The sequence below is a fragment of the Mchenga conophoros genome, linkage group LG14 (assembly GCF_057382185.1).
Source record: "Mchenga conophoros isolate Kocher_MC1m ecotype Shallow Benthic linkage group LG14, M_conophoros_male_GT1.1, whole genome shotgun sequence".
Lineage (NCBI taxonomy): Eukaryota > Metazoa > Chordata > Actinopteri > Cichliformes > Cichlidae > Mchenga > Mchenga conophoros.
Genome location: NC_140539.1, coordinates 34076970 through 34102413, shown reverse-complemented (window position 1 = coordinate 34102413; position 25444 = coordinate 34076970). Strand labels below are relative to the sequence as shown.

Sequence of the window (25444 nt, the reverse complement as noted above, 5' to 3'; positions counted from 1 at the left end):
TAGTGTATTGAGATCATATTGGTATGCTGGGATTGTGTTAAGAATGGCATCTAGCATAAAAATCTGTCAAATCAAATATCTGGGGCTGTGGCAACTTGTGACTAGGGGAGCAGTTAAAAGTAACTCCATCTTTGTTGTTTGTGATAGAATGGTGCCTGAAGATCTGCGATGATGTTTGTGAGAAGCATTTTACATTCAGTTATATATAAAAAGGGGATCCAAAGAGGAGATGCTAATATGTGAAACTATGATCTCTCTTTTTAATCTTTGTTTGTACTCTCTCTGTAACATTTTAGATCAACTGAAGGCTTTTCAGAAAGCTTTTAGGCCAGCCTGGTGACACTGAATCACAACAGTGCAGCCTAAAAGTTACAAATAGATGGGTTTTAGAGCACTCTGAGAAATGATGAGACATTCTGTTCAAATCACATTAAAATTCACATTAAAAATAATTTAAAACAAACAAACAAAAAGAACTCACAAAATAAACTGAGCAACAACAACAACAACAATACACAGCTGCTGATGCCGCATTAATTAAGCGAGAATCAACAACCACACAGGAATCACTGAGAGTGTATTGAAACCTTGCTCTCCACATGACACCCAGGAGAGCAGCTTCGTTTTATACAATTTTTGAAGAGCAATAACATTCACAACCCAACTCACAACACAGCTGCAGTGTTTGCATGTGCATGAACATGAGGCGCAGAGAGCACGGATGGTAAACACTATCAACAGAGACGATGTGGCTGCACCGGCCGCGTTGGTACCATCGCAGATAGATAAAATATTTAAATGTTAGAGAGGATTATTTTAGGAGGAGACCTCACAGCTCCTTGATTTGAAATGAAATCAGCTGATTCGTTGGATGGGGGCGGGTTCAAATACGGGTGGAAGCCATCTTGGACGTTTGCTTGACTCTGACGAGACTCGTTGGTAGTTAGCTAAAGATTGCTCACAAATACCGCTTACGGCACCGGCTATTTCAATAGCTCAAGGTAAACGTCCTTATAATGAATCTGCTTCAATTCACGAATAGATCATTGCTTTAGGTTCAGCTGATATTTCTTGTAGATAACACTAGGCTTTAGTGTTTATTATTTTACCGTCGCTAGCCTTGCTAGGTTGCTAGCAGACCTAGCACGGCAATCTCATTGCAGCTAAAGTTAATGCTGGTTGATGGCGGATAGCCAGTCAGTCTTGTTATTGGGCTGACATTTAAAATGGTCAGATGACTTAATCGTGTAATATTGGCTGGAATAAATGTATATGAATTCGGTATTGTCGTGTTGATTAACGTGAAAAGCTTGAAATTAATGTACCAGAAAGTCATGTCTGTAACTAGCCTACCTACTCTTCCTTCGAGGGTAGATTTTTTTTTTTTTATTAAACGAGTACACTAATCACCGTTGAACCATTAAAGTATGCATCCAGTAGAAATCACATGCAGCACATTCTTATCCAACTGTACACTTAATTTGCCAATGCTCTTAATTTATCAAGGCCGCTTATTCATTGTTTGCGAAGCTAAATAACATTCGCTGTCAGCGCTGTGTCGGCTAACTTTTGACATTAGGCCAGCCGTCAAGTGTTTCTGCTGTCCGTTGGCAAAATGGTGACTTAAGTCTCACCAAACCCGAGGACTGCATGCTGGGGAGCTGTTATTCCACCGATGTTTCTATTTTGCCATTTCTAACGCTGTCTTGTGTGTTTTAGGTTTGGACAGCCCCGAGGAAGGACACAGCGGCCCAGTTTAGCTAATCAAGATGGCTAGCTGAACTGTCGGCCAATGCTTGAACGCTTGCGAAGCTCTCTTGGAGTATTCCAGATAATGTTGACAAAATTTATCTATGCTAAGCCCTAATTTAATTTCCATGCATAGAAGTCTTATAAAAAAACGAGAAGAGGAATTTGTTTCTGGACACTTGATATCACAAAAGACATTGTTGAAGAGTAAATGATTTAGTATTTACCTTTAGTTGATTAAGATTTAAAAAGGCAAGGGCAATTTTTATGTTTGAGTGGACTCACTTCACCTGGAAACTGTTAAAGGTTTCATTGCTGTTGGAATAAAGTTGAGCCAAGTCAACATGAGCACCGCCAGAACGGAGAACCCAGTGATTCTGGGCTTGCCCAACCAGAATGGACAGCTCAGAGGCTCAGTGAAGCCTGCTGGAGCACCAGGTGGAGGTGGAGGAGGGCCGCAGCAGCAGCTTAACCAGATGAAAGGCACAATCAACAATGGAAACTCCCAGCCAGCCCCTACAACAAATGCTGTCATCAAGTAAGTTATTTAATACTAAAATTAAACTATTTTGACTTCTCATTACAACTACTGCTGTCAGTTAAATGTGATACTGCTTGTTAATAATAATTCTGGCCTCCACAGGCCTGGAGATGACTGGAAGAAAAATTTGAAATTGCCCCCAAAGGACATGAGGATGAAAACTTCGGTTGGTAACACGTTTCTTTTGACCTGGAAGCTTATATATCCTATTACTCATTTGTTTTTTTTTTTGGGCTGTGAATAAAAATATTCAGTGCTGTGTTTAATAAGTCATTTTTATACAAGCCTACAATCACTGTTATATTAATGTGTTCCACACAAGCTGTCAGTACTCTTCTTCATATACAATCATTCTGTGACAATTACAGGATGTGACTGCAACTAAAGGCAATGAGTTTGAAGATTATTGCCTAAAGAGGGAGCTGCTTATGGGAATCTTTGAGATGGGCTGGGAAAAGCCATCTCCAATCCAGGTATGTTAAGACTGCTTTGATTTGACGGCTGAACAAGAAGGCATGTTTGTGCATAAGGAAGTGCATACTTTGGCACTTACAGAATAGATTGTAGTGCATAAAAGGACAGACGAGTTCTTTGACATTGACACGTGATCAGTGTTAAATGTAGTCAACAGTTTTTAGTTGACTATTAAAGGTTAAATGTAACAGTTAATTCTTCAAACCTGTGAAAATTGCTATTCCTGCAGTATGGCTCAGGAGCATTGTAGTACCTATTAGGTTGTTTAGGTAGTGCCTGTTAGCACGTGTCCTAAAAACTCTGGTGAAACCTCTTGGACATACTGTGATATTTCTTATTACTTAGTGGGTGGACTGACACACAATGTTTGTACATTTGTTGTACCCAGGTTATGCATTTCAGCTTTGATTTCATCAGTTATCTTTAAAAAAAAAAAAAAGATTGCCTTGTTTGTTTTTTGTTTTTTCTGTGGCATTTTTGCCTTTATTGGAAAGTGAAACAATGACAATGGAAAGGAAAGTGGGGAGAGACTTGAACCCAGGGACTTTCACTTGGCTATGTGACATGTGGCGCCCATCTCCTCAGTTGTCTTTCTGCACTTTCATGAGTTTAACATCTTTAGTAGCTTGTTTGGCAAATTTGGTTTATTACACTTCATTTATAAGCTTTAGAATCACTCTCGGCTGCACAGAATAAGTTTCAGTTTCTCAGCACTTATCCATCGGAAGGAACGATGTAAACAAAGTATGCTAATGAGTGGTGGCCTATTTCAGAAAGGCAAACTGCAGGGTGGGTGGATGTGTGTATGGGCTGTTAGTAGACAAAGTAAATGGAACTTGAAAAATTAACGTTTTACCTTCCACTCAGAACAATTGTATTACATGTTTGCACTAGAATAAATTAAGTAGATGTGTGATGTGACTGAAGCAAAAAGTATTCTTTGTATTTCTCTTTGTCTGCAGGAGGAGAGCATCCCCATTGCACTGTCAGGAAGAGATATTTTGGCCAGAGCCAAGAATGGCACGGGAAAGAGTGGAGCCTACCTCATTCCCTTACTTGAACGCATTGACCTGAAGAAGGATTGCATACAAGGTGAGAGAGCTCATTTTCAATAAGATTTATTTTTTTATTATAAATGTTGAATTTTAGCTTGCCTCATTTGAAAGTCATTAAGTGAGTTGTTAAAAAAAGAGGGGGGTGAAAATGAAATCAGTATGCCTTTGATAAACCTCGACACATAATGAGCCTTTACTGATGATTTGGTCAAATCAATGATACCAAAAAACAACTGCTTTAGTATTGAAATTTAACTAGAAATGCAAAAGTCATCAACATTTACATTTTTTTTTTCTAATGCCAATTTTAATATTACTTACTTAGGATAACAGGAGAAACAAACTGTAGTTGTATAAACAGTTGATATATTTTGACATTTGCTGTTCAGTGTTTCCAAAATAAAATGGCAACTATATATATACACTGTAAATTCTGCACAACGGTGCTGCTGAAATGGTTTACAACATACTCACGTTTAACCAAAAACATTATAAATTGCAAATCACGTGTTACACAATCGTGCTACACATGCGATCCCTAAATGTCAGCTTCTCTTCTAGAGTTTTCTGCTTCAAGAGCACAAAATCAGATCCTCATCCAAATGCATTATTTTGCTCGAGGCTTGGTTTCCTGTTACTGATGGTCTAGTTTGTTTTGCTCCATTTAACATGCAACTACATTTTTATTCTCTTTTCTGAAGACTGTTTTTGACTATGTTATGAATACAACAGTGTCTGATAAAGACATGTAAACATCTTTTTTTTGTTGATTCATTGTGTCCTCATAAAAATGAAAGTGGTGGGACAAGGTCTGAGACATGTTACTGATCGGAGCATGTTTTATTTTAATTTGTTTTTGATGCTTGAAAATGTAGTAGTACCATTGCATTTGATCCTATTCTTAATTACTTGCAAATGTTTAATAAAATGATAATAAATAAGTCTTCTCTTTTTCCAGCTTTGGTCATAGTGCCCACCAGAGAACTGGCTCTGCAAGTAAGCCAAATATGTATCCAGGTCAGCAAACACATGGGTGGTGTGAAGGTCATGGCAACCACAGGTGGAACCAATCTCCGTGATGACATCATGAGACTCGATGAAACGGGTAACCTTTCACACGTAACATCACTTATTACAGTCTTATATTTTATAACACTGCCTATCTTATCTTTTATTTATTTTTATTGGTTTCAGTGTTATTATATGGAAGGTATTTTCCAGGAGTAAGATTTAGGAAAACTGGAAATTAATCTAACAATACAACAGTTAGTGAAGACAGTTGACTTGCATTAATGTAATGCGTCCCCCTCCCAGTAAACAACAAATCTTTGAGTTGTACTGGCAAATTTTAACAAACCAACTAAAACTGAAACTCAATCTGTATTAACAAAATTTTGATTTGCAAATTTACAGTTTAGCTTATTTTTTCCATTTAACTAAGGTTTTTTTCCCCTCCTCCCTCAGCTACTCTTCTTGTAAGTTTAGCTTTAGTTAATGCTAAATACTCTTGGTGGGAGTCAACATGATTATTTCACGCTGAAGTCTGTGCAAGTCTGTGCAATCTCCTGCATGGATTTCCTCATACAGTCTGAAATCAGGGGCGATCTGAATCGTCTGCTTTACTGTCTGTCTCAGTGACGATTTTTTTTTTTTTTTTTTTTTTTTTAAGAAGATGTAAATTGAAATATTCCTGGATCTTTGGTACATCTCTAGTTGAATCCTAAATGTTGCTATTGTATACTATATGATTGCTACCAAAGCTCATTTGATTGGAGTGAATGAAAATCTTCATCTATACTTAAACAAACAAACATGAGTGCATCAAAGGAAGGCATTATAAGCTGCACTGAGATCTGCAAAGGAGAAAAGATGATAAGCACAGTCTGGCTTAATTTTCAAGTTTTTGCCTGATCTTATCTGTAGCCAGTACAAAAAATAGACCCCCGTAAACACACACACACATTTCGCAGGCAGTCAATGCTGATGTCTGAAATGTTAACTAATGAAAACACATGTATTGATCTGATTACTGTCAAATGCATATTGATTTTTTTGTTAAAGTTGTCAATATAGCTTTTGTTGAACATTCCTCAGCGGCTGAATATCAGCAATATGATAATCGTGATCATTTACCATCATTCCTCCACTGAATTGTGGACACGTAAATTTTGATAACGCTGCCATTATCAGAAAATGTGGTAGACCTTAATTATTGTTACCTTTTTGCTTTTTATTTTTCAGTACATGTGGTCATTGCCACACCTGGAAGGATTTTAGACCTCATCAAGAAAGGAGTGGCCAAAGTTGGTCAAGTGCAGATGATCGTTCTAGATGAAGTGAGTGAAGCTGTTTACTTTTATTAGACCTTTTTTTCTAAATAAGTGCATTTAGATAATTTGGGTCAGTCAGGTAATGGAGCTAAATGTCCCCCCCCCCCGTCCCCCCCCCCCCATCTCCTGTTCAAAAGGCTGACAAGCTCCTGTCTCAGGACTTTGTGGTCATGATGGAGGAGATCCTGGGCTTTTTGCCCAAGCAGAGGCAGATTTTGCTTTATTCTGCAACCTTCCCTCTCAGCGTGCAGAAGTTCATGGTACATTTTGGTTCCTTATTCGTGAACTTGTGATTTCAAATAAGCTTTACAATGCTACAACTTGCATTTCAACCTGTATATAATCATTTCTATGTATTTTTGTAGAATTCACACTTGCAGAAACCCTATGAAATCAACCTAATGGAGGAGCTTACACTGAAGGGTGTGACTCAGTATTATGCTTATGTAACTGAAAGGCAAAAAGTCCATTGCCTCAACACCTTGTTTTCCAGGGTGAGTTTTGCCTCTCTGCACGTGTAAATAATAAAAAAATGTATAAATAGGAAGAGTCTGATGAACATGCAATTGTTTACATATTTATTTGCATCATTTATTTTTAGCTCCAGATCAACCAATCCATAATCTTCTGCAACTCGTCTCAGAGAGTGGAGCTCCTTGCCAAGAAGATCTCCCAGCTTGGATATTCATGTTTCTACATTCATGCAAAGATGAGACAGGTCAGCTTAAAGTACTGCCCCAGAAAAGCTTGTTCACCAAAATGCACAATTGATTTTTGCAAGAACTGCTGTTCACTCCAACATCCTGTTTATGGAGAGTTGGCACTGCCAGTCCCCAGACTGACTACATGATAAAAAAATAGAACTGTTAACACTTGGGTTGCTGCACAAACAGATTTTCCACTGCTTTACTTGTCATTTGTTTTTGCATGTTATGAATACCTGAGATGACAGCTTAGTTACTGACTCAGCATATGTGCTTATACCTCACCTAACATGGTTTACATCAGTTGTGGACAAGTGTTATGAGAGTAAAAAGGCATGCATTATCTCTATGTAATTTATCCTTATGTAATTAAATGATGCTCTGAAGTGAATAAATCTGCTTCTAAATGCATTTTTAAAAAAATCGTTTTCCAGGAACATCGTAACCGTGTATTCCACGACTTCAGAAATGGCCTGTGCCGGAATCTAGTCTGCACTGGTAAGTGAAAGAAACGTGTGTACAACTGCCGCATTTTACCAGTAGGAGTTGAAAGAAACTGAGAGAGGATTTTTATTACTGCTATTATTAGTAGTAGTAGTTTTTGATGGTGAAACTGAGCTGTTCTATTGTGTACATCTCTAGTTTGTTTTTGCTTTTGTTTTTTTGTAGTGACTGATTTGCGCAAGCCTATTTTCTTTAATGTTCTATCCTGCGTGGTTTGATCTTTATTACTTCCCCCTCTAGACCTCTTCACAAGAGGAATCGACATTCAAGCTGTGAATGTTGTGATCAATTTTGATTTTCCTAAGCTGGGAGAAACGTACCTTCATCGCATCGGTAGATCTGGTAAGGGCCGTGACTCGGACTGTTTTCATCCTTTTTGCTTTAACTGTTTCACTCTTGTCTGCAATATAAATGCATTTTATGCAGCAAAAAATGCTAAAGCAATTATTTAAGCTCTTGACTACCATAATTTCCAGGCCGCTTCGGACACCTGGGTCTAGCTATCAACCTCATCACGTATGACGATCGCTTCAACCTGAAAGGGATTGAGGAACAGCTTGGAACAGAAATAAAGCCCATCCCTGGCATCATTGACAAGAGCCTATACGTGGCAGAGTACCACAGTGAGAGTGGCGAAGAAGTCAAGCCATGAGCCAGTGAGTACACAGATATGCGACCAGCTGGTTTATAGATGGTCGGAAGATAATTTATCTCCTGTGATTTAATCTTTTTCATCCTGCCGGTTCGAATAAGTTTTACAAACGAGCTGATGGATATGAGCTGTTGCAGAGCTAGTGCTTTGCTGCTTGGTATGCTGGATACTTCGGCACCTTGCTGACACAACTAAATACAATTTAGCCATGATTACTGTCATTACCTGGACTGTGCTTTTCTTGCTGCTCTTAGTGAACATATATCCAGTGAGGCAAGTCTGTTTTATTTTTAAAGATGGCAAAAGAAATCTACAAAGGTTTTTCAATGTAATATAGTGTGTATATTTGCAGTGTGAAAAATGGTGTGTATTCAAATGGTCAATTTTGCTACGTCACTGCTGTTATGCAGAGTATCAGCGTGTTGGCCATAATCGCAGTCGAATTCTCTAAATACTAAAAAGATACTTCAGTGCTTCCTTTATCACCTCCTTCAGCAGAGGACACATTGAAACGATCACTGAAACAGCAGAGCAGATCATGTGAGTGTTCAGAAGTGTTTTCTGTTTGCTGCTGCTTCAACAGGCGGTTAAAGCCACATGTGAACTATGAACATTAATATTGCTGTAATAAAAGCCTATCGAGCTGATGCCATGATTTTTTTTTTTTTGTTTTTTTTAAATGCACCAAAGAATTACATAAGTTCTATAAATCATGAGCTGTAGCCGTTGTTTCATTGCCAACATTTTAGGGTTTTTTCCCCCTTGGTCAGCTGGGACAAGTTACATTGAACATTCAGATAGGAATATATTGGTTAGGAATGAGATGCACGTCTTAGTCCCAAGTTTATGTGCTGTTGTCTTAATTCCTTATAAATTCTGCTTCAAACCTTGCTATGATCTTACAAAGTTTCTGAGATCAAGGAAAAATATCTAGGAAAAAGGACAAGGAGGCTTTTTTTTTTTTTTCCCCTCCCCCCATCCATCCATCCATCTTCATCCGCTTTATCCGAGGCTGGGTCGCAGGGGCAGCAGCCTAAGCAAAGAGGCCCAGACCTCCCTCTCCCCAGCCACCTCCTCCAGCTTATCCGGGGGAACACCAAGGCGTTCCCAGGCCAGCCGAGAGATATAATCTCTCCAGCGTGTCCTGGGTCTGCCCCGGGACCTCCTCCCGGTGGGACATGCCTGGAACACCTCACCCAGGAGGCGCCCAGGGGGCATCCTTGTCAGATGCCCGAACTACCTCAGCTGGCTCCTTTCGATGTGGAGCAGCAGCTGCTCTACTCTGAGCCCCTCCCGGATGGCCGAACTTCTCACCCTATCGCTAAGGGAGAGGCCAGCCACCCTTCGGAGGAAGCTCATTTCTGCTGCTTGTATCCGCGATCTCGTTCTTTCGGTCACTACCCACAGCTCGTGGCCATTTATTTTTTTTATTTTTTTATTTTTATTTTTTTGGTACAGTGTTTCCAGGTAACAGAAGATGAAATGTCTTTACCATCCTTAATATATCCTTGTAGAAGTTGGATATCTGCTAATGACCCCTGAGTTGATACATTTATACAGGTTGCTTCCAGCAAATCTGTCTTGATTTTGATGATAAGAATTATTTAGGCATTTCAATCATGGTGTCAGGAATGTCCTCGTGCATGTACAGAGAAATCGTACCCTAGTTTCACTCTGAAACATTATAACCCAAATGGTCATCTGATCTATGAAAAATCAGCCGGTTTGTTAACAAAGATAAAAGAAAAAAAGACCACTACACTGTAACTCCAATGTAAATCAAGAACTTCGGTAATGTGTAGAATAGTTTTTATCTGAGTGTTGTTAGTGGGGGTTTTGTTGAACAGTCTGGTCTAATGTGATATTTTTTTTTTCCCTTCTCCTTTTTCTAGAGACCAGTCCATCCTCCACTCCCCTCTGTATTCTACTTCATCCCCCACATCGTTGGATTTTTTTTTTTTTTTTTTTTTTAAATGTACAGTTGCTGTATGTCTTCCTTTTTTGGATGCCACCATTAGGAATGCGTGCTTTGATGGATGTGTTATTGGAAGAACTCATCTGCCTTTTCAAGGCTCTTTGCTGCACCACCACACCCTGAAGACATGGGCACCACGAGGAAAGAATGGGACCAAGTCAGAAAAGTTATCAGTGCACATTGTGATGATTCATATCCACCACTGACACAAAGCCAGCACCAACAGAGAGCGATAGGACACCCTCCATTCTCCACTTTTAAGTTCGGAAGTTTTATCCAATTAATATCAAGTGCCTTAAACAGTTCAGCTTGTTCTAAAGTAATAACCCCTCATTATCGGTCATCTCTCTCCACTCCACGCTACATATTTCTGTTCACCTAATTGAAAATTTGTTACACTAATTTAATGTCTGACAAAATAGGTGAATTCATACCCGTCTTTGGTTGGGTCATCCATTCACAGCAACTGGAGATGATTGGAGGCAGACTGGTCTGAATTATCTTCTTGCTGGCTAAGCTGAACTTGAGTCTGGCTGATAAATGAGGACAAACTTGGATTTCCATGGACAGAGATGCTGGATTTTTTTTGTTTTTGTTTTTTCCCTTTCTCCAAGATGCAGCCAGACTGTCAGTCATTGGTGAAAAAAAACTTGTGCTTCTGAGAGACCCAAACTCTTTCCTCTGTCTTCAGCATCAGAACACTAAAAATAATTAAGCAGCCTTGCAACGCCATGAGTCATGAGGATTCCTATTTTGGTGGAGTTTATTTGGAGCGAATGCCTGACGCGTATTTTTTATTTTTTCTCCCTCATTTCTTCTTCGGTCTGTCTTTTGTCGTCCTGTGTTTCACCTTCCTGTGGGTGGCCATACTTAATTCTGTGAGACGTGCAGCCAGCGTTTGGGGTGCACCTTACACTTTGTGTATATACCTTCATTTTAAGATTGTTTTAAACAAGTTAAAAAGGCTGCCTGACAAACTGAAAAGCCATCCGCCCCTTCCCTCTTGTTAGCACTGGAGATGGTTTCCCGAACTGCCAGTTTGTTTGATCTGCAATATTGGCCTGTGAATTTATTTATAATTTTAGAAATTGCAGAATTTACCGGAATCTAAAACATTTAAATGGCGTAGTTCATGAAATGTTTTTAGAGACAGTTATTGCTGAAAATCTTTTTAGCCCATGCATATTTGTTGGAATGTTTCTTCAAAGATGCACTTAACTGTTTAAATTGTTGCCCTTGTTCTTTTGCTTCCAGTGTTAACAAGTGCGAGTCTTGACAGATGGCTTTCTGAAGCTTGTGCATTTGAGTAATGAAGTCTTTGTCACCAGCCTTGACTTGTGAAACTCTTGAAACACTCTTAAGATCTCTTATACTGAGTGCTGGTGTTGGAAAAGAAAATATTCTATTACTTACTACTCGCTGCAGTGCAGCTGAATTGGCAGATAATTTGTTTTGTGGCGACGGTATTAGCTGTTACGTTGATTTATGCCCTGTTTAAGCACAGCTACATTACTTCCTAATATTGAGGGAGGGGCAGGAAGTCCCCCTCCTTCTGCAGAATGTTGGCCGACTGCATCAAAACGAACCATCTGAAATCCATCTAAAATGTAGCAGGAACAAATTCTGTGCTTTGCAAGTTGGCTGGCTTTTGTGAAACCAGCTAACAAAAGATACTTTAAAAACAAACATGAGCAAGTTGATCAGCACTTAAAACACAGATGGTTCATGCAGCTACACTTACTGCACTACTTTTTACACACTAGATACCCACTTGGGAGTAAAGTGCATGCTAGTGCAGGGAGGGGGAATGAACAAGATGGGTTAGAAAATTACTTTATGTCAGACTGCTTGTTTAAGACATAACTTGGGCATCCCAGCCTGCTGAGTTCATGGCTAATTTCTCTGCCCTTTATTGCTTTATGTTTTGGGTTTTGGGGCTTTACCTCTGCATTTTATATGCAATGTGACAACCTTACATTTGCATTGAGGTCCTCTGATCACTTTGTTCAGCTGAAACCTTTTTGTAACTGAGGTGTTCCCTTTAATATGGCGAGATGCTCTCTTAACTGTTTTAACCAATGGGAAGTATTGCTCATTTAATTTAAGCTCATTTCAAAAGACAAGTGTAGCAGAGATGATTAGTTACCCGTGTATTTCTCATTGGTTAGACTCTGATCCCTGTTCTCACACTTCTGCTGTTGTCCCAGAAATACTTGCACATCTAAACTGATAATTAGGCTGTTTGTTTTTTGGGGGGGTGGGGGGAATTTTTCTCGTTTAAAGTCAAAATTAAATTTGAGCATTAGTGGAGTCGACAGGGATCTGTTTGTGCAGGCACTTGGCAGCTGTCTGTTTCTTATCAGCCCACTGGCAGTAATTGACGCAGCAAAATGCTTTGAGGCTAAAATTGACGACCCTTCGAGGTTCAGCGTATGGCTGCCTTCATGTGGGAGCTAGTTTTACTGCTAGTGGCTGTCATGGAGAACCTTAACGACTGAGACAAGAGCATCTTTCCCCAGATTGGGCATCTAATTGGTTAATAAAATTGTCTCTTTTGTTAAGGTCTTTTTTTTTTTCTTTTTTAAATTTGGGAGGAGGTTGAATTGGTGCGCCTGCTGCCCTGATGCATAAGTTCGTCCTCTTGATTGTTGTGACACATTAATAACACAACTTTTGTGTACAATTTGGCCGTCCCATCTCTCAACTGTCAAGAGACGATAGGAGTCCTTTTTAGGATTTCTTTCTGAATTTATGCATCAGTAAAATATGTGGGGTGGGGCCTGTGGGTACTTCAGAAACAGGATATCTAAAGATCCAAAGTTTAGGTAATGGGTACGAAAAGGTTTGAGTTACCCCGCTTTTTTCTTTTCAAAATGAAATGTTCAATGGAGTACACGTTTCATGAAAAAGGCTCCAAATTTAAGTGAAATTTTCTTTATTTTGAATTTGGTTGCTTAATTGGCAGATTTTTCAGTGATGCAAGATGTCATAAATATTACTGGATTGGATTAAAAGTTGTGTTCAATAAAGCTCACTGAAATTTATTGTCTGAAGTGTTTTTTTTTTTTTTTTTTTAAATATATATTCTTTGTTTTTTTTCCTCCAAATATATTGCAAATTGAACTTGGACACTGCTGCTCGCCTGACTAATGAGTCTTTCAAAGCTTGGCGCCACTAATGTAGCAGGCAGCTGTCCTCTTCAGATCTTGTGTCTTTATATAAACTTTGACCTGGAGGCATTTCTCTTATGACAGTTCTCTTATAGCACTCTTGCTTGTACTTTGGCGTCACTTGACTTTACAGCTGAACATGAGCAACTTGAAAGCGTTGTGCTTCTTGTCTTTGGCTCTCTTTGCTAGCGTAAAGGGAGATGTTCCTCCACCATGTGACAGGTATGGATTATATTAATATATACTTTTAAATACAACTTCTGTGGTGGTGTTTGGTTTTTTTTTTTTTGGGGTGGGGGGGGTCTTGTGTGTAAGGGGACATGAAAGTCTCCATGATACAAGAGATTTGTCATTTCCTGGTCTAGGAAAAGAACTAGAGGAACCTTGGGTCAATCCTAAATCGACAAATTTGATTTAAAATGATGCCAAATTACTGCAGTGATTGAAATCTAAACTACTGAAAGGTCTCTGCTTAATGGCTTGCTGCGTTTCATCTGGGCAGTGATGACACGACTACAGACTAGGGTTGCAAACTGTCCCGTTTTAGCCGACGTGTCCTCTGTAATTAAAAAAAAAAAAAAAAAAAAATTGGTTTGGCCCGTTACTCTACCTTAAGCGTTACATATATTGACTATTACCTGCAATGTTGCATACGGTGCATCTTTACGCTATGCCCAGTCGGTTGTGCATTGTCCTTCCGCCAGAACGTCGCTTATTTGATAGGTTGCCAACTTTTTAACTTGCTACAGATGGCTGTTTGACAGGTTTAAAGTGTTGGGTTTTTTTTTTTTTTTTTTTTTTTTTTTTTTTTTGTTTGTTTTTTGGAAGGGGGGGGGGGGGTGCAACCACACTAAGCTGTAGGCTTACCTTTCCCCTCTCCATGATATATTTATATTTTATTGATTTACTGCTTCCCCACAGGACTTTGATAGCAACTGAGTGTATTGCTCTAATACAGACATGACCTTCATGATACAGTTAATAATTTATACCCCTTTTATTTCAGTGAAATATACTGCACCGGGCCCATCTTGCACCAGGTCCAAGAAGCAAAACTGTTTGACGATGATAAGCATTTTGTTGACATGAAGCTGAGGTCGGCTCCTGGTAAGTCGGTCTGGTTTTAAAATAAATAAAAAAAATTCAAGGCTCTGAATCATGTGCTTTCCTGCGTTGCTTCTCTCTCCCTGCAGATGATGTTTTATCGGCCTTTCGCAATCTTTCAAGCAAGTTTCCAAATACAACCATCCCGCCTGTGAAACTGGAGGAGTTTCTCAATACAAGCTTTGATCAACCAGGGACAGAGTTTGAGTCATGGGCTCCGCCGGACTGGCATGAGAAGTGAGATCCAGTGTTTGTTTGCTGCTGAGATTATACTGTGTTTTTAACTGTACCCACATGACATGACTGATTTGCAGGCCAAACTTCCTGAGTGGGATAGCAGATGATAAACTACGCGAGTGGGCAGAAAAGATCCATGGTCTGTGGAAATCTCTTGGCAGAAAGGTGATGAGTAGCAAACTAACACAACTTTAATATCCAACCAACCTTCCTCACAAATTTTATGCTTTTGTTTTATCCGTGTTTTTTTTTTTTTTTTTTTTTTTTTTTTTTCTTCTTTTCAGTTTCTTCTTGAGTTTTAGGAAATATTGATGCACTATTTCCTCTAGTTTTGTTTTGCTGTTGGATCCACCACTAACTAATAGAGATGGCACGATACCACTTTTTTATGTCTGATACTGATACCGATATCATAAATTTGGATATCTGCCGATACCGATATGAATCCGATATAGTGTTTTTTAATCAACAAAACTGTTTTTTAAAATATCTTGCTGCATTTTGCAAGTCTGCAAGTTCATACTCAAGTTTAAAACAACAACTACACTAAAGCTATTCTGTTATACCTGTATACAAAAAAAATATTTCATAGTTCAGCAATACTGATCAATCTAATAAACTTAGACCTACACCATCCTCCCTATTCTGGTATTTTAAAGAGTACTTAGCGTAAATATTAAGCAACCTAACTAATAGGGTTCCAACTCCCAGCAACAACAAAAATAAATAAATAAAAAATAGGGAACCACCCCTCACGCTCCACCTCATGATGCTTAATCAACGTAATCAACCTTAATTTGATGCAGTGTGAAAAAAAATGCACAGAAATCAATTATTTTTCAAGAAATATTAAATAGATTCAACATCTTTCTTCAACAAAATTGCAGACTGCACAGATGGTACCTTCCCAAAGGAAAATGTACTATAGCTTACTAGGGTGTATATATTAGACTTAATAGTCACTATATACAGTAATTGACTTCTATTCATTTTACATCAAATTAAAACTTTGGGTGTCAGATAATTATTTATTAAAAGCTAGACATTTTAAATGAGAATAAGAAAGAAAAGTATGTCTTTGTGCCCCCTTTTCCCAGTTAATGCCCTATCGGCCCCCCTGGCTAAACTTTGCTAGATCCGCCCCTGCACATAGGGTTGCCAACCGTCCCTTAAAATACGGAATCGTCCCGTATTTAGAAACAAAAGTACACGTCCCGTATTGAGCTAATAAGGGACGCACTTTGTCCCGTAATACAGTGAGAATCAAAAGTAGTCTATAAATGTTTATGGAATTAACGCTTTGTTTGAAAACATAATTCCCAGCCCCTCTCCTGCTTTGTGACCAATGAGCTGACAGCACACTTATGACAATTCGAGTATGACAATTCAGATTACCGCTCATCTCATTGGTCGAGGAAAGGTCGCTTACGGAGAAAATACCGGAAGACAACAGATGACCACAACAAGAAGCATGGCCAACAGGGAAACAAACGCCGTCACTGCGGTGCAAGTCTCGGACGACAGTACACCTAAAGCTGGGCAGACACTGTGCGATTTTTTTCAGTCGCATTATTCAGCTCCTGCTCAAACTGCACGATTGACTCGCAGGGGTTAGAAGTTGGTAGGTCACGATGCAGGTCTCACACTATACCGCCCGATGCTCTGATGCGACCTGAGTGCTCACACTGTGCCTCCATAAAATTAAGGTTATAACAGAAAATCTGTCGCTCGCTCTCTCTGTCTCTCACTCACACAGACACACACACCACCACCATCAACTTTGCTAAATTGCTAATGAAAAACATGATCAGGCAGCTGTGATTTAGCAGCGATGTAGATCCAACTATTTTCACGGTTGTTGTGGTCGTGATAATTTTGTGAGGCCACATCGAAAAGGCTCGGATGAGCTTTTCAAAGTTCTACAAGTTGTGCCTCCATCGCTTGTGTCCAGATCACACGCTGCACAGCCGTGCTGCTCCATCTTTTTCACGGCGTTTACGTGTTTGCGCGCGAGCAGTGTGAGCGGCTCACGAGCGATTGATGATCGGGAGCTGGTCGTGAGGTGTTAATCACTTCTCGTTACCCCACGTATACTACACGATGAAGGCCAAAATCGGTCCGATCACTCAAAAATCGGCTCAAAATGGGCCTAAAACCGCACAGTGTGAGCCCAGCGTTAGAGCAGCAATGTTTGTTCCCCTCAGAGAAAGGGAAGAATGGGAAAAGGAAAACACCTGGCTGGAAAAAGTTAATATGGACATGTGCAGTGAATATCAGCGCTATGTGGCCAGAAGTGTGATAATATAATTTATTTTGTGTAATAAACGACTGCAAGGATAGATGATTACAACAAATAGATGACTAATACATAAAAGTAATACACAGATGAATAATGATGATGAGTTAAGATGCTAATCATGGGAACAAGCGGGTTTTCAAACGGGAGCAGCTGATTAGCATTAGAAAAGCTGAAATAATACCTCAGCTGAAGCCAATTGTACTAAATGTGCACAGTTACGAGAATATTTTTCTTTCTATTGTTTTCTATTATTTTAAGTTAAGCAGGACAGAGTTCTTTTAAAGAAAGATTTACTTATATTCTCAAAAGTTAAGCATGACAGCTTCTGTTTGAGAAAGAGACCTGTTTTATGTGTTAATGTTGTCATTTTGAGCTAAAAATAAATGGCTAAATGATCATTTGTTTCACATGTGTTCATATCACAAAGAATACACATCTACTTAAATCAAATTCAAGTCAAAGGGTTAAAAAAAATAATTTCACACACAAAAAAAGAGCTAGAAAATTCACCACACTGGGAAGGGTGAAGACAACTGGGTCGCCCGGCCCTGGCCACGAGGTGTCCCTTATTTATTTTTCAGGGAGTTGGCAACCCTACCTGCACAGTTACCAGCCGTCAGCTACGTAGAAAAAGATCCTGGTGTAGAAAGTAATATTAAATAAATTGTAACAACAGCTTATCAAGCTTAAACGTGCTGCTGTTGTTCAGCCGCTGGTTTCCTCTTTCTGGCGCAAAGTGGACCAAAAACAAACAAGAGAGACTCACAACAGAAAAGCCGATCAGCTGATCATTAGCAGTTTCACGATTGAAGTAGCAGCCGGAGAGCGAGAGGCAGTCGCTCGTTAAGCTTAACGTGGGAATGCTTTACAAACATTCAGAGAGGGACTTACACACTTGCTTTACTTCTCTCGGGGATAACTTTGTCGGAGATGAAATGCCGGGTAGCTAGCGAAGCTCCAAATGCTATCCAGACCACCGACAGGTCCCGCATGCCACAGCTGCTCTATCACGTGATGCATACTGCTCCGACGTTCTGAGGTGAGTTACGGCGTGTTGCAAGTTTTGTGAGGTGCTTTCGTGATATTTAATGGATCGGATTACATTTTTTATTTTTCTCCGATATCCGATCCAGTAATTTAGGTCAGTATCGGACCGATACCGATAGGTAATATCGGATCGGTCCATCTCTACTAACTAACCTACGCTTCAGTCCAAACATTTTAAATTAAATATGATTTCCCATCCAGATCCATTCTGATGTTAAAGATCACCCAGAGCTCTACTCTCAGATTTACACCCCACATCCCGTTGTTGTGCCAGGGGGGCGCTTCAGGGAGCTCTACTATTGGTGAGTGAACAATGAAGCCTTTCACCAAGCTGTCTGACAGCTGTGGTAGAGTATCACAAGGTCAGAGAGAAAAGAGATCACAGGAAGTCCCAGACAGGGGTCTATGCTGATAGCCCACCTACGTGCCATACCCAGAAAGTGATGCGAGTCTCTGTGTCCAACAGGGACTCCTACTGGGTCATCAACGGGCTCCTGCTGTCAGAGATGACAGATACAGCCCATGGAATGATCCAAAACTTCCTCTACCTTGTCAACAGGTAAGCCTTTAAAACGTCTTTCATCATTCAGAGCACTTAAAAACATGTCCACCTCGCTGCAGGTAGTGTACCGTGCAAATTTTCAATAATAAGTCATTTAGTAATCCAAGTTGTGCACTTTGGAAATGGAGCTCTCAGGGGATATTCAAGATTTGTGGAATAAAAGATTTTTTTCCCTCCTACAGATATGGCTTTGTTCCAAATGGTGGGCGGATTTACTATGAAAGGCGCAGTCAGCCTCCATTCCTCACTCTAATGGTGGAGAGCTACTATCAAGCAACCAAGGATAAAGAGTTCCTCAGGTGATATTTAGCCCCAGCTGACGTCCTGCCAGACACATTATCATTCTTTAGCTGCCTTCTGCCTCTTTCAGCATATTAAACATCAGCACCTCCGTGCTCGTGCCTCTCTGTGCCTCCGGTGTTTTGTTGTTCCTACCATACTTAATTAGAATGTGACACTTTAAGTTTTGTGTTTAAGGATATTAAGCAATGTGAAAGTACTGTGAATTAAAAAGCACCTCCTGCTGTCTTTACAATCGGTTTAGAGCGGCTTTACCAGTTCTGGAGGTGGAGTACCAATTCTGGATGGAGAACCGTTCTGTGGATCTAGAATTAAATGGGAAGCAGCATGTACTGAACCGGTATTATGTAGAGGTGGGCTTGCCCAGGTATGTTTAAAGGAAGTTTACCTGGTATAAATAACAAATGGATATTTAGGTTGTGGGACTATACTCCATGTCCTCACCTACAACAACCATGTCTGTCTTTCTAGGCCTGAATCTTATCTGGACGATCTGGAATTAGCTGAGGGACTCACTGATGGTAATGGCCTATTAGTGTTCATGGGATGTATTGCACTCTGATGGTCATTTTATTCCAGTTGAGAAAGTGGGAAAAGGGATAATATTATATTCTCAGAGACTCGAGGATCATCTGTGCAAAACAAATTTGCTCTGAAAGTACCCGAGTAATGAATATTTAATGTTAAAACCCATTCATTCACTGAACAACTTTACCACACTTAAAAGAGAACCTGTTTGAAGGGAAAATACTGGAGCTGTATATTTAAGTTGCTTTCTCCTCCTTTGACAAGTTTTTTTTTTTTTTTTTTTTAATCACCAAAGCTTCTGACAAAAGTGCTAGAAAACAAACATGGCTCAACATGAGGCTGCATATTTAACGAGTAAGTACCACAGTTTAGATGCTGATTTGTTGTGGCTCTACTAGTGTTTTCTTTTTCTTTCCCTCAGGCAAGAAAGAGCAGCTGTGGATGGATCTGAAAACGGGTGCAGAGTCTGGTTGGGACTTTACTTCCCGCTGGTATATAGCTGATGGCAGCGACAACAGTGGCACCCTGAGAGACACGCGCACCAGTCAGATCCTGCCCGCTGACCTCAACGCTTTGCTGTGCCGCAATGAGAAAACGCTTGCGTCGTTTCATCGGCTGCTCGGTGAGCCTTTTTAACCTTGAAACTAACTTGTGCGTGGCTTTTTAATTCCTAACTGGTGTTACATAACGGTGATGTGTTACTTCCTGACAGGTGATAGTGACTCAGCTGCAGTATACGACCAGGCTGCAGCGAGGAGGCTGGAGGCGATAGAGTCTGTGCTTTGGGATGCTGAGAGGGGAGCCTGGTTTGACTACAACCTGATGACGCGCTCCAAAAACTTTGAGTTTTATCCCTCCAACCTGGGACCAATTTGGGCACAGTGCTATTCTCAGCCTGAGATGGGAGAGAAGGCGGTACAGTATCTGAAGGTTGGTTGATATTTTCCTGGAAGAATAGATCATTTTGCCTGTTTTGTTCATCAAAACTAGAAAAGATACACATTTACCTCAAATTAGTTTCCACAAGAAACTGAAACTATTAGCCCTTGAATAATTTTGTTGTTGCTGTTATCAAAGAACTGACATATAAAACCAGAAAGAATTGTTTTTATATGACCCCATCATGCCATTTGTGTGAAAGACCCCTTTAAAATATATTTATCCCATTACATTTGTAAAAATGTCAAGCAGATGTCCAACATGACTAGTCCCCTCCTCTGATGGCAAACTGAGCATTTAAATACTCGGCTCATGAGCTTCTTGACAGTCGCTGAGGGAGCAGAGACATTTAGATTTTTAGCCATGAACTCTTTTTCAGAAGCCAACTCCCAGCAGGATGCAACGTGCTTTTATAAATCATGCTCAGCCACACCAGCAGATGGCACAAACGCACTACAGAGCTTTCATCTATGCACACTCTTGCTTTGTAATGTCTGTGCAGGGGAGTGGAGCTCTCCAGTTTCCCAATGGAGTTCCAACATCACTGAAAGAGTCTGGGCAGCAGTGGGACTATCCTAATGCGTGGCCACCTCTGCAGCACATGCTTATCGATGGTAGGTACCATGAACTTCACCTGCCAACCCACAGTGATGATTCAGCACTTAACAGAACATCCTGTTCTATTGTCAGTGGGTAATTCTTTCTTAAAATGAACAGCAAATTCTAAACATAGGCTCAGCTCTGCACAGTGGATTTCTACAATACAGTTTCTAGGACTATTGATTATCTGTAACCGATAAAACATTCTCATCAGGTCTGCTCAGCAGCTCATCTGTAGCTTTGGATTATAAGTGTCCTCAGCTGATTTAGGCAATTTTCAGTAAACAGTTGAACACATGGCAAAGGTGTGCCATCCAAATGGTCCAATTAGACCTGGAGGATGACCTTGGAAAGTGTGCAAACTGCAGTATAGGGTGGCTTGGGTTTTTTTTTTTCCTGTTTTTTGGAGGGGATGATGGGGAGGAAGACACATTGTGCTAAAAGTGGTTAAAAATGATTCATGTCATTAGAGGTGTCTGTGCTGTTAAACTCATCCAAGCTAGAGGTCTGAGTCATCCTTAGTTTTACCGTCTTCTTGCCTTCCATACCACACTGAAGCGAGATGGCTGAACTGAGAAGCCTGACCCGTGTCTGATTTATGATAGCGGCGTTTCTTTGTGAAGACTGAATTTGGAAAAACTGAGATCTGTTGTTAAAATTACACCTATTTTTCTTAAGACCAGTTTCATAATGTACTAGTATTTCTTAGACAAGGAGGAAAAAAATTGAGGTGTTTGTTTGTTTTTATGACTTATTGTGCAGTGGCTTTAGTGATCGAGCCTCCTTGAGAACAAACGGTGTTGGTAATAGAAATAATAATGGCTGCTTGTAGCCTGTTGACTAAATTCAGTGCAATAAACGTTTGGTTATAATTGAGTGTTTTTATGCACATCAGACACGGTGTGCAAAATGTCCTTCCTTTGGGTCTCTCTCTGTCATTCATATATGTATTTATATGTGTATATATACGTCTTCATCACCTGAAATGCTTTCTCGGCAGCATTGAAATCAGGTGTCTGATGGGACCGGTAAAGACAGCTGCACTACTGGGTTATAAACCTTTCCTTGGTTTGTCTACTCCCTTTAATTGTTGGCATTACTGTTGAATTACCTCAGTGCATTAATTAAACAAAAACAAAGCCATGTATAACCAATCATCAAGGGGGATAATGGTATAAAAGTGACACTGTATTTTACTTTCCCCTGCTAATTCTAGTAAAAATCCCACCTGAGATGCAAACAATGTCCAAAAGATGGTACTAAAGTCAACACATCCCATGTGGCTTAATCATAAAAAGGCTCATTTAGAAGTGAGGCCTGATTCATAGTATCGAATCTGAATATGCTGTTTACCTCCAGAATATTAGTGTGCATGTAAATGTAGCTATCGTTTAATTCGACATTAGCTGGCAACATAAAGATGAAACATTACAAACATTTAACAGATTTCTGCTTTGAGCAGCTTAAATAGTTTTTAAATGTTTTAAAAACCCAGGTTTTTCCAAGCTACCTTCAGAGGATGCTAAAAAACTCGCATTCGATTTGGCCCAGCGCTGGATCAAGACAAACTGGCTGGCATACATTAAGTATGAAGCCATGTTTGAAAAGGTGAGTTTTTGAAGGCTTCAGCACTTTGGAGCTCGTGTTGCAGTGTGATAACACAGCTGGCTCAGAATGTGCAATTTTCTTCCTCCTGACAGTACGATGTGAACGGAGATGGAAAACCTGGTGGTGGAGGAGAATATGAAGTTCAGGTATTTCCCTTTCATGTGTTGACAGTGTAAAACTAATGTGCTTATAGTCACGCAAGTCTTTCTAATTCCATGCAAAGCCCAGAAAATTCCTCTTCTCTCCTGTTTAACTTGAACACATTTACATGCTCATGCACACACTCTCACTCCTCCTCTTCTTTGTAACATTGTTTTGATAGAAAATCGTTGTCATCCAGTTTTACTTTAGTTTATGAGATGGGAATACTAAGAAAACCAATGGCTGCATTTCCTGTATTTATTCTGTTGTAGTTTGCTGGTTTAGTGAATATATAAATACCCCTCATGCTGTGCTGTGTTGCCCTGTTCTGCAGCTGGGGTTTGGTTGGACCAATGGCGTGGCGCTGCAGCTCCTAGACCAATATGGGGCGACTCTCACCTCAGGAGGGAGACGTGTCTGATCTGGCCTCCTGCTGCCCCTGGTCATCTTAGCTAGGATCATGCTTGAGTGAGTCGGAGGTGTCAGAAGGACCCGTTGGATTTTTATTATTCCTGGTTTCACTCCTGCTACTGACAGACTTTAAACGCAAATTGACAATGAGACTTAAGCGCATATTGCACGCCTTCTAGACATTTTACAATCCTGATAACTTGCAAGGAACCAGCTATGATTTATTGTAACTAAGGATTACGTTGCTGAATATTTTAGTATGTAACCTCAGAGCTAAGTGATGCATGGTGTTATCAGAAGCCGCAGAACATTTTGGCATTTCTGGCCTCTCTCCAGCGATGCAGGCTGTTGCTCGCTGCTGCTTAGATTACAACATTAACTTGTCCTAGATATTGAACTGACATTACAAACGGCTTTTTCACCTAATTCAGTTATAGAGTTTATTGCTGTACTGTAGCTCAACTCCCACAGAGCCCCTTTATTTGCATGTAAACTGAAGTTGGAATGGAAATGAGTCCATGTGAGAAATAAAATGTGGTCTGCTTGCACTAAATATTTTTAAACCATCACAATGCTTTAATTCATTTTTTTTTTTTTTTTTTTTTTTTTTTTTTTTATATACAAGGCACCCGATAAATGTTAGATGACAGTTTTAATATATGAAATTATAAATGCATGATTGGGGGGCTAAATGTTGGGGTTTTTTTTGTTTTAATAGATGTGTTATTAAAGTGTGGGGGAATACATTTTCCTACACATCTACCAGCTGTGCATTAGAAAAATAACTGAATGTTAGAATGACCTTTGCTCCTTTTTGAATATGCACAGTAAAAGTGAATATGCCAACAAAGCAAGACAACAAAACAGAAAGCAGTGGAATTACATACATGCATTGTATTCAGTGTATCCCTGGTGCATTTAAAAGGCTATTTAAATCCACCATGGGAACACGAGAATGCATCGCTAACAATGTGAGCTACTATTTAGAGAACTAATTAAATGTCTCTTGCAGTGGGGAAAAAACCCAATGGTCTGTTAATTGTTTCTTTAATATGACAATCTAAAAGAATGCACTTTTCCTTTGTTTTCGGAACTGTTTTGCTGTATTTTGCCAGAAGAACCACAGTACTGTTAAATATTTTACATTAAAATCATTTAGTCATCATGGGTTATGAGGCTTTAAATTTGGCCTCGTTTAGACAATAAAAAAATCTTAAACCCTGCAGAGGCATTGTACTCTGCTGAATATAACTTCAAACAAAAACTGTCAATAACTGAAGAAGAAACAAAGACAAATCAACCCTTTTTTCCTAGGTCTGATTGTACAAAGGAACTCTTTCTGTTTTTGCCATTTATGCCTACATCTATGGTGATATCCTGGTCAAGCATGAAATTAAGTCTATATAGATATTCAAATGGTTGTCAAAAAAGTAATGAGAAATTTGCCTTTTTAAAGAAGAAATTGCATCCTCCTTTGGTGTGAAGATGTGAGCCCTAAGCAGGGATTTCACTGCATCCCTCTCTTTAGCATGAGTGAACACAACAGATTGACTGCAATTTAAATAGACAAAAGGCCAATAGGTGCAGTAGTCCGTGCAACCCCAAAGATCACACTGTAGTAATGTCCTATTGTGAGTCTCAATCTACAAGGCATATAGCTGGCAGCTTCTTTTTTTTATTTTATTTTTTATATACATATAACTCATACAGTGGCAGCCTTGTGTGCTGTGTTTAGAGATGTTTAAGCAGCAGGCAGCAGTCATTGTGTTTTCAGCCCTTGCTGACAGCAGTAACTCAAGTAGAACCTGCTCTATTTGACAACTCCCACATTATCATGCTGTTTTAGCAGAAATGGGTTGTGCTCAGTTAATGAGATCGAGCTCTAAAGTGTGAAAAAAGTCGTCCGGCAGTTAAGCGGCAATGAGGTGACAAGGCGGTGCGTTTGTGTGCACACAAGCATGTGCATTTAATTACAAGTACCTGAGGACATTATTTTAAGAAGCCCACTCGTTGGGTGGTGCATGAATTGTAAAGTACTGGTGACAACTGGATTACATGTTGTTTTGGAAGCAAAGGTCAGAGTGTCTTCTTGTCAGCAGTCATCCAGTAACAACCCCTGTGTACAAAAGCAGCATACTAACTTTGCTTAAAGTTCACATTTTTCTATTATTTTTTTTATCAATCTGATACATTTTTGTGATGTTTTTACCTGATGCAGAAAAGGTGCACTTAAAGCCATGTGATGGATTTGGGGATTATTTTTTTTATTTTATTTTAAATTCCACATGTAATCCCATTAATCTTCTCTACTGTGTGCACCTCTGGCCTTGGATATGTTAATAGTACTAGTGGCACAGAAGCAGCCCCCGATTTCCATAATGAGAATAAGATGCAGGGTGATATGCAAAAATGTGTGAAATCTTATCAAATGGCAGCGAAGGTGGGGGGGGGATAAAATAGGTAGGCATGGCAGACAATAGAGGTAGATGTGTCTGCGTGGCTTTGAATGGAAGC

The 25444-nt window shown here is 39.7% G+C and overlaps 3 protein-coding genes across 3 annotated transcripts in view; 2 read left to right on the top strand and 1 right to left on the bottom strand.

The window, feature by feature from the left end:
* cxcr5 (chemokine (C-X-C motif) receptor 5) overlaps positions 1–25444 on the bottom strand; it is a 73222-nt gene that overhangs the window by 11121 nt on the left and 36657 nt on the right. The window lies entirely within an intron of this gene.
* On the top strand, positions 857–13028 carry ddx6 (DEAD (Asp-Glu-Ala-Asp) box helicase 6). The gene is made up of 14 exons (XM_085244067.1): positions 857–1001; positions 1720–2287; positions 2393–2456; positions 2659–2763; positions 3727–3856; positions 4778–4924; positions 6061–6155; positions 6287–6409; positions 6515–6643; positions 6751–6867; positions 7288–7351; positions 7598–7699; positions 7834–8013; positions 9902–13028. The coding sequence occupies exons 2-13, from the start codon at positions 2094–2096 to the stop codon at positions 8007–8009; spliced, it is 1446 nt and encodes a 481-aa protein (XP_085100193.1). The 5' UTR covers positions 857–1001; positions 1720–2093; the 3' UTR covers positions 8010–8013; positions 9902–13028.
* treh (trehalase (brush-border membrane glycoprotein)) lies at positions 13228–24040 on the top strand. The gene is made up of 15 exons (XM_085244066.1): positions 13228–13376; positions 14161–14261; positions 14348–14495; positions 14573–14660; positions 18043–18143; positions 18308–18400; positions 18586–18702; positions 18948–19070; positions 19175–19224; positions 19653–19853; positions 19944–20161; positions 20673–20784; positions 22266–22378; positions 22471–22524; positions 22854–24040. Exons 1-15 carry the CDS (start codon positions 13294–13296, stop codon positions 22938–22940), a joined length of 1689 nt encoding a protein of 562 aa, XP_085100192.1. The 5' UTR covers positions 13228–13293; the 3' UTR covers positions 22941–24040.

Bases quoted from the DNA above. Each gene is read 5' to 3' on its own strand.
- ddx6 (XM_085244067.1), top strand. From the start codon at position 2,094: ATGAGCACCGCCAGAACGGAGAACCCAGTGATTCTGGGCTTGCCCAAC. The intron at 2,288-2,392 runs GTAAGTTATTTA...TGGCCTCCACAG, and splicing joins ACAACAAATGCTGTCATCAA to GCCTGGAGATGACTGGAAGA. The intron at 6,156-6,286 runs GTGAGTGAAGCT...CCTGTTCAAAAG, and splicing joins AGATGATCGTTCTAGATGAA to GCTGACAAGCTCCTGTCTCA.
- treh (XM_085244066.1), top strand. From the start codon at position 13,294: ATGAGCAACTTGAAAGCGTTGTGCTTCTTGTCTTTGGCTCTCTTTGCT. The intron at 18,144-18,307 runs GTGAGTGAACAA...TGTGTCCAACAG, and splicing joins TTCAGGGAGCTCTACTATTG to GGACTCCTACTGGGTCATCA. The intron at 18,703-18,947 runs GTGATATTTAGC...CAATCGGTTTAG, and splicing joins AAGGATAAAGAGTTCCTCAG to AGCGGCTTTACCAGTTCTGG.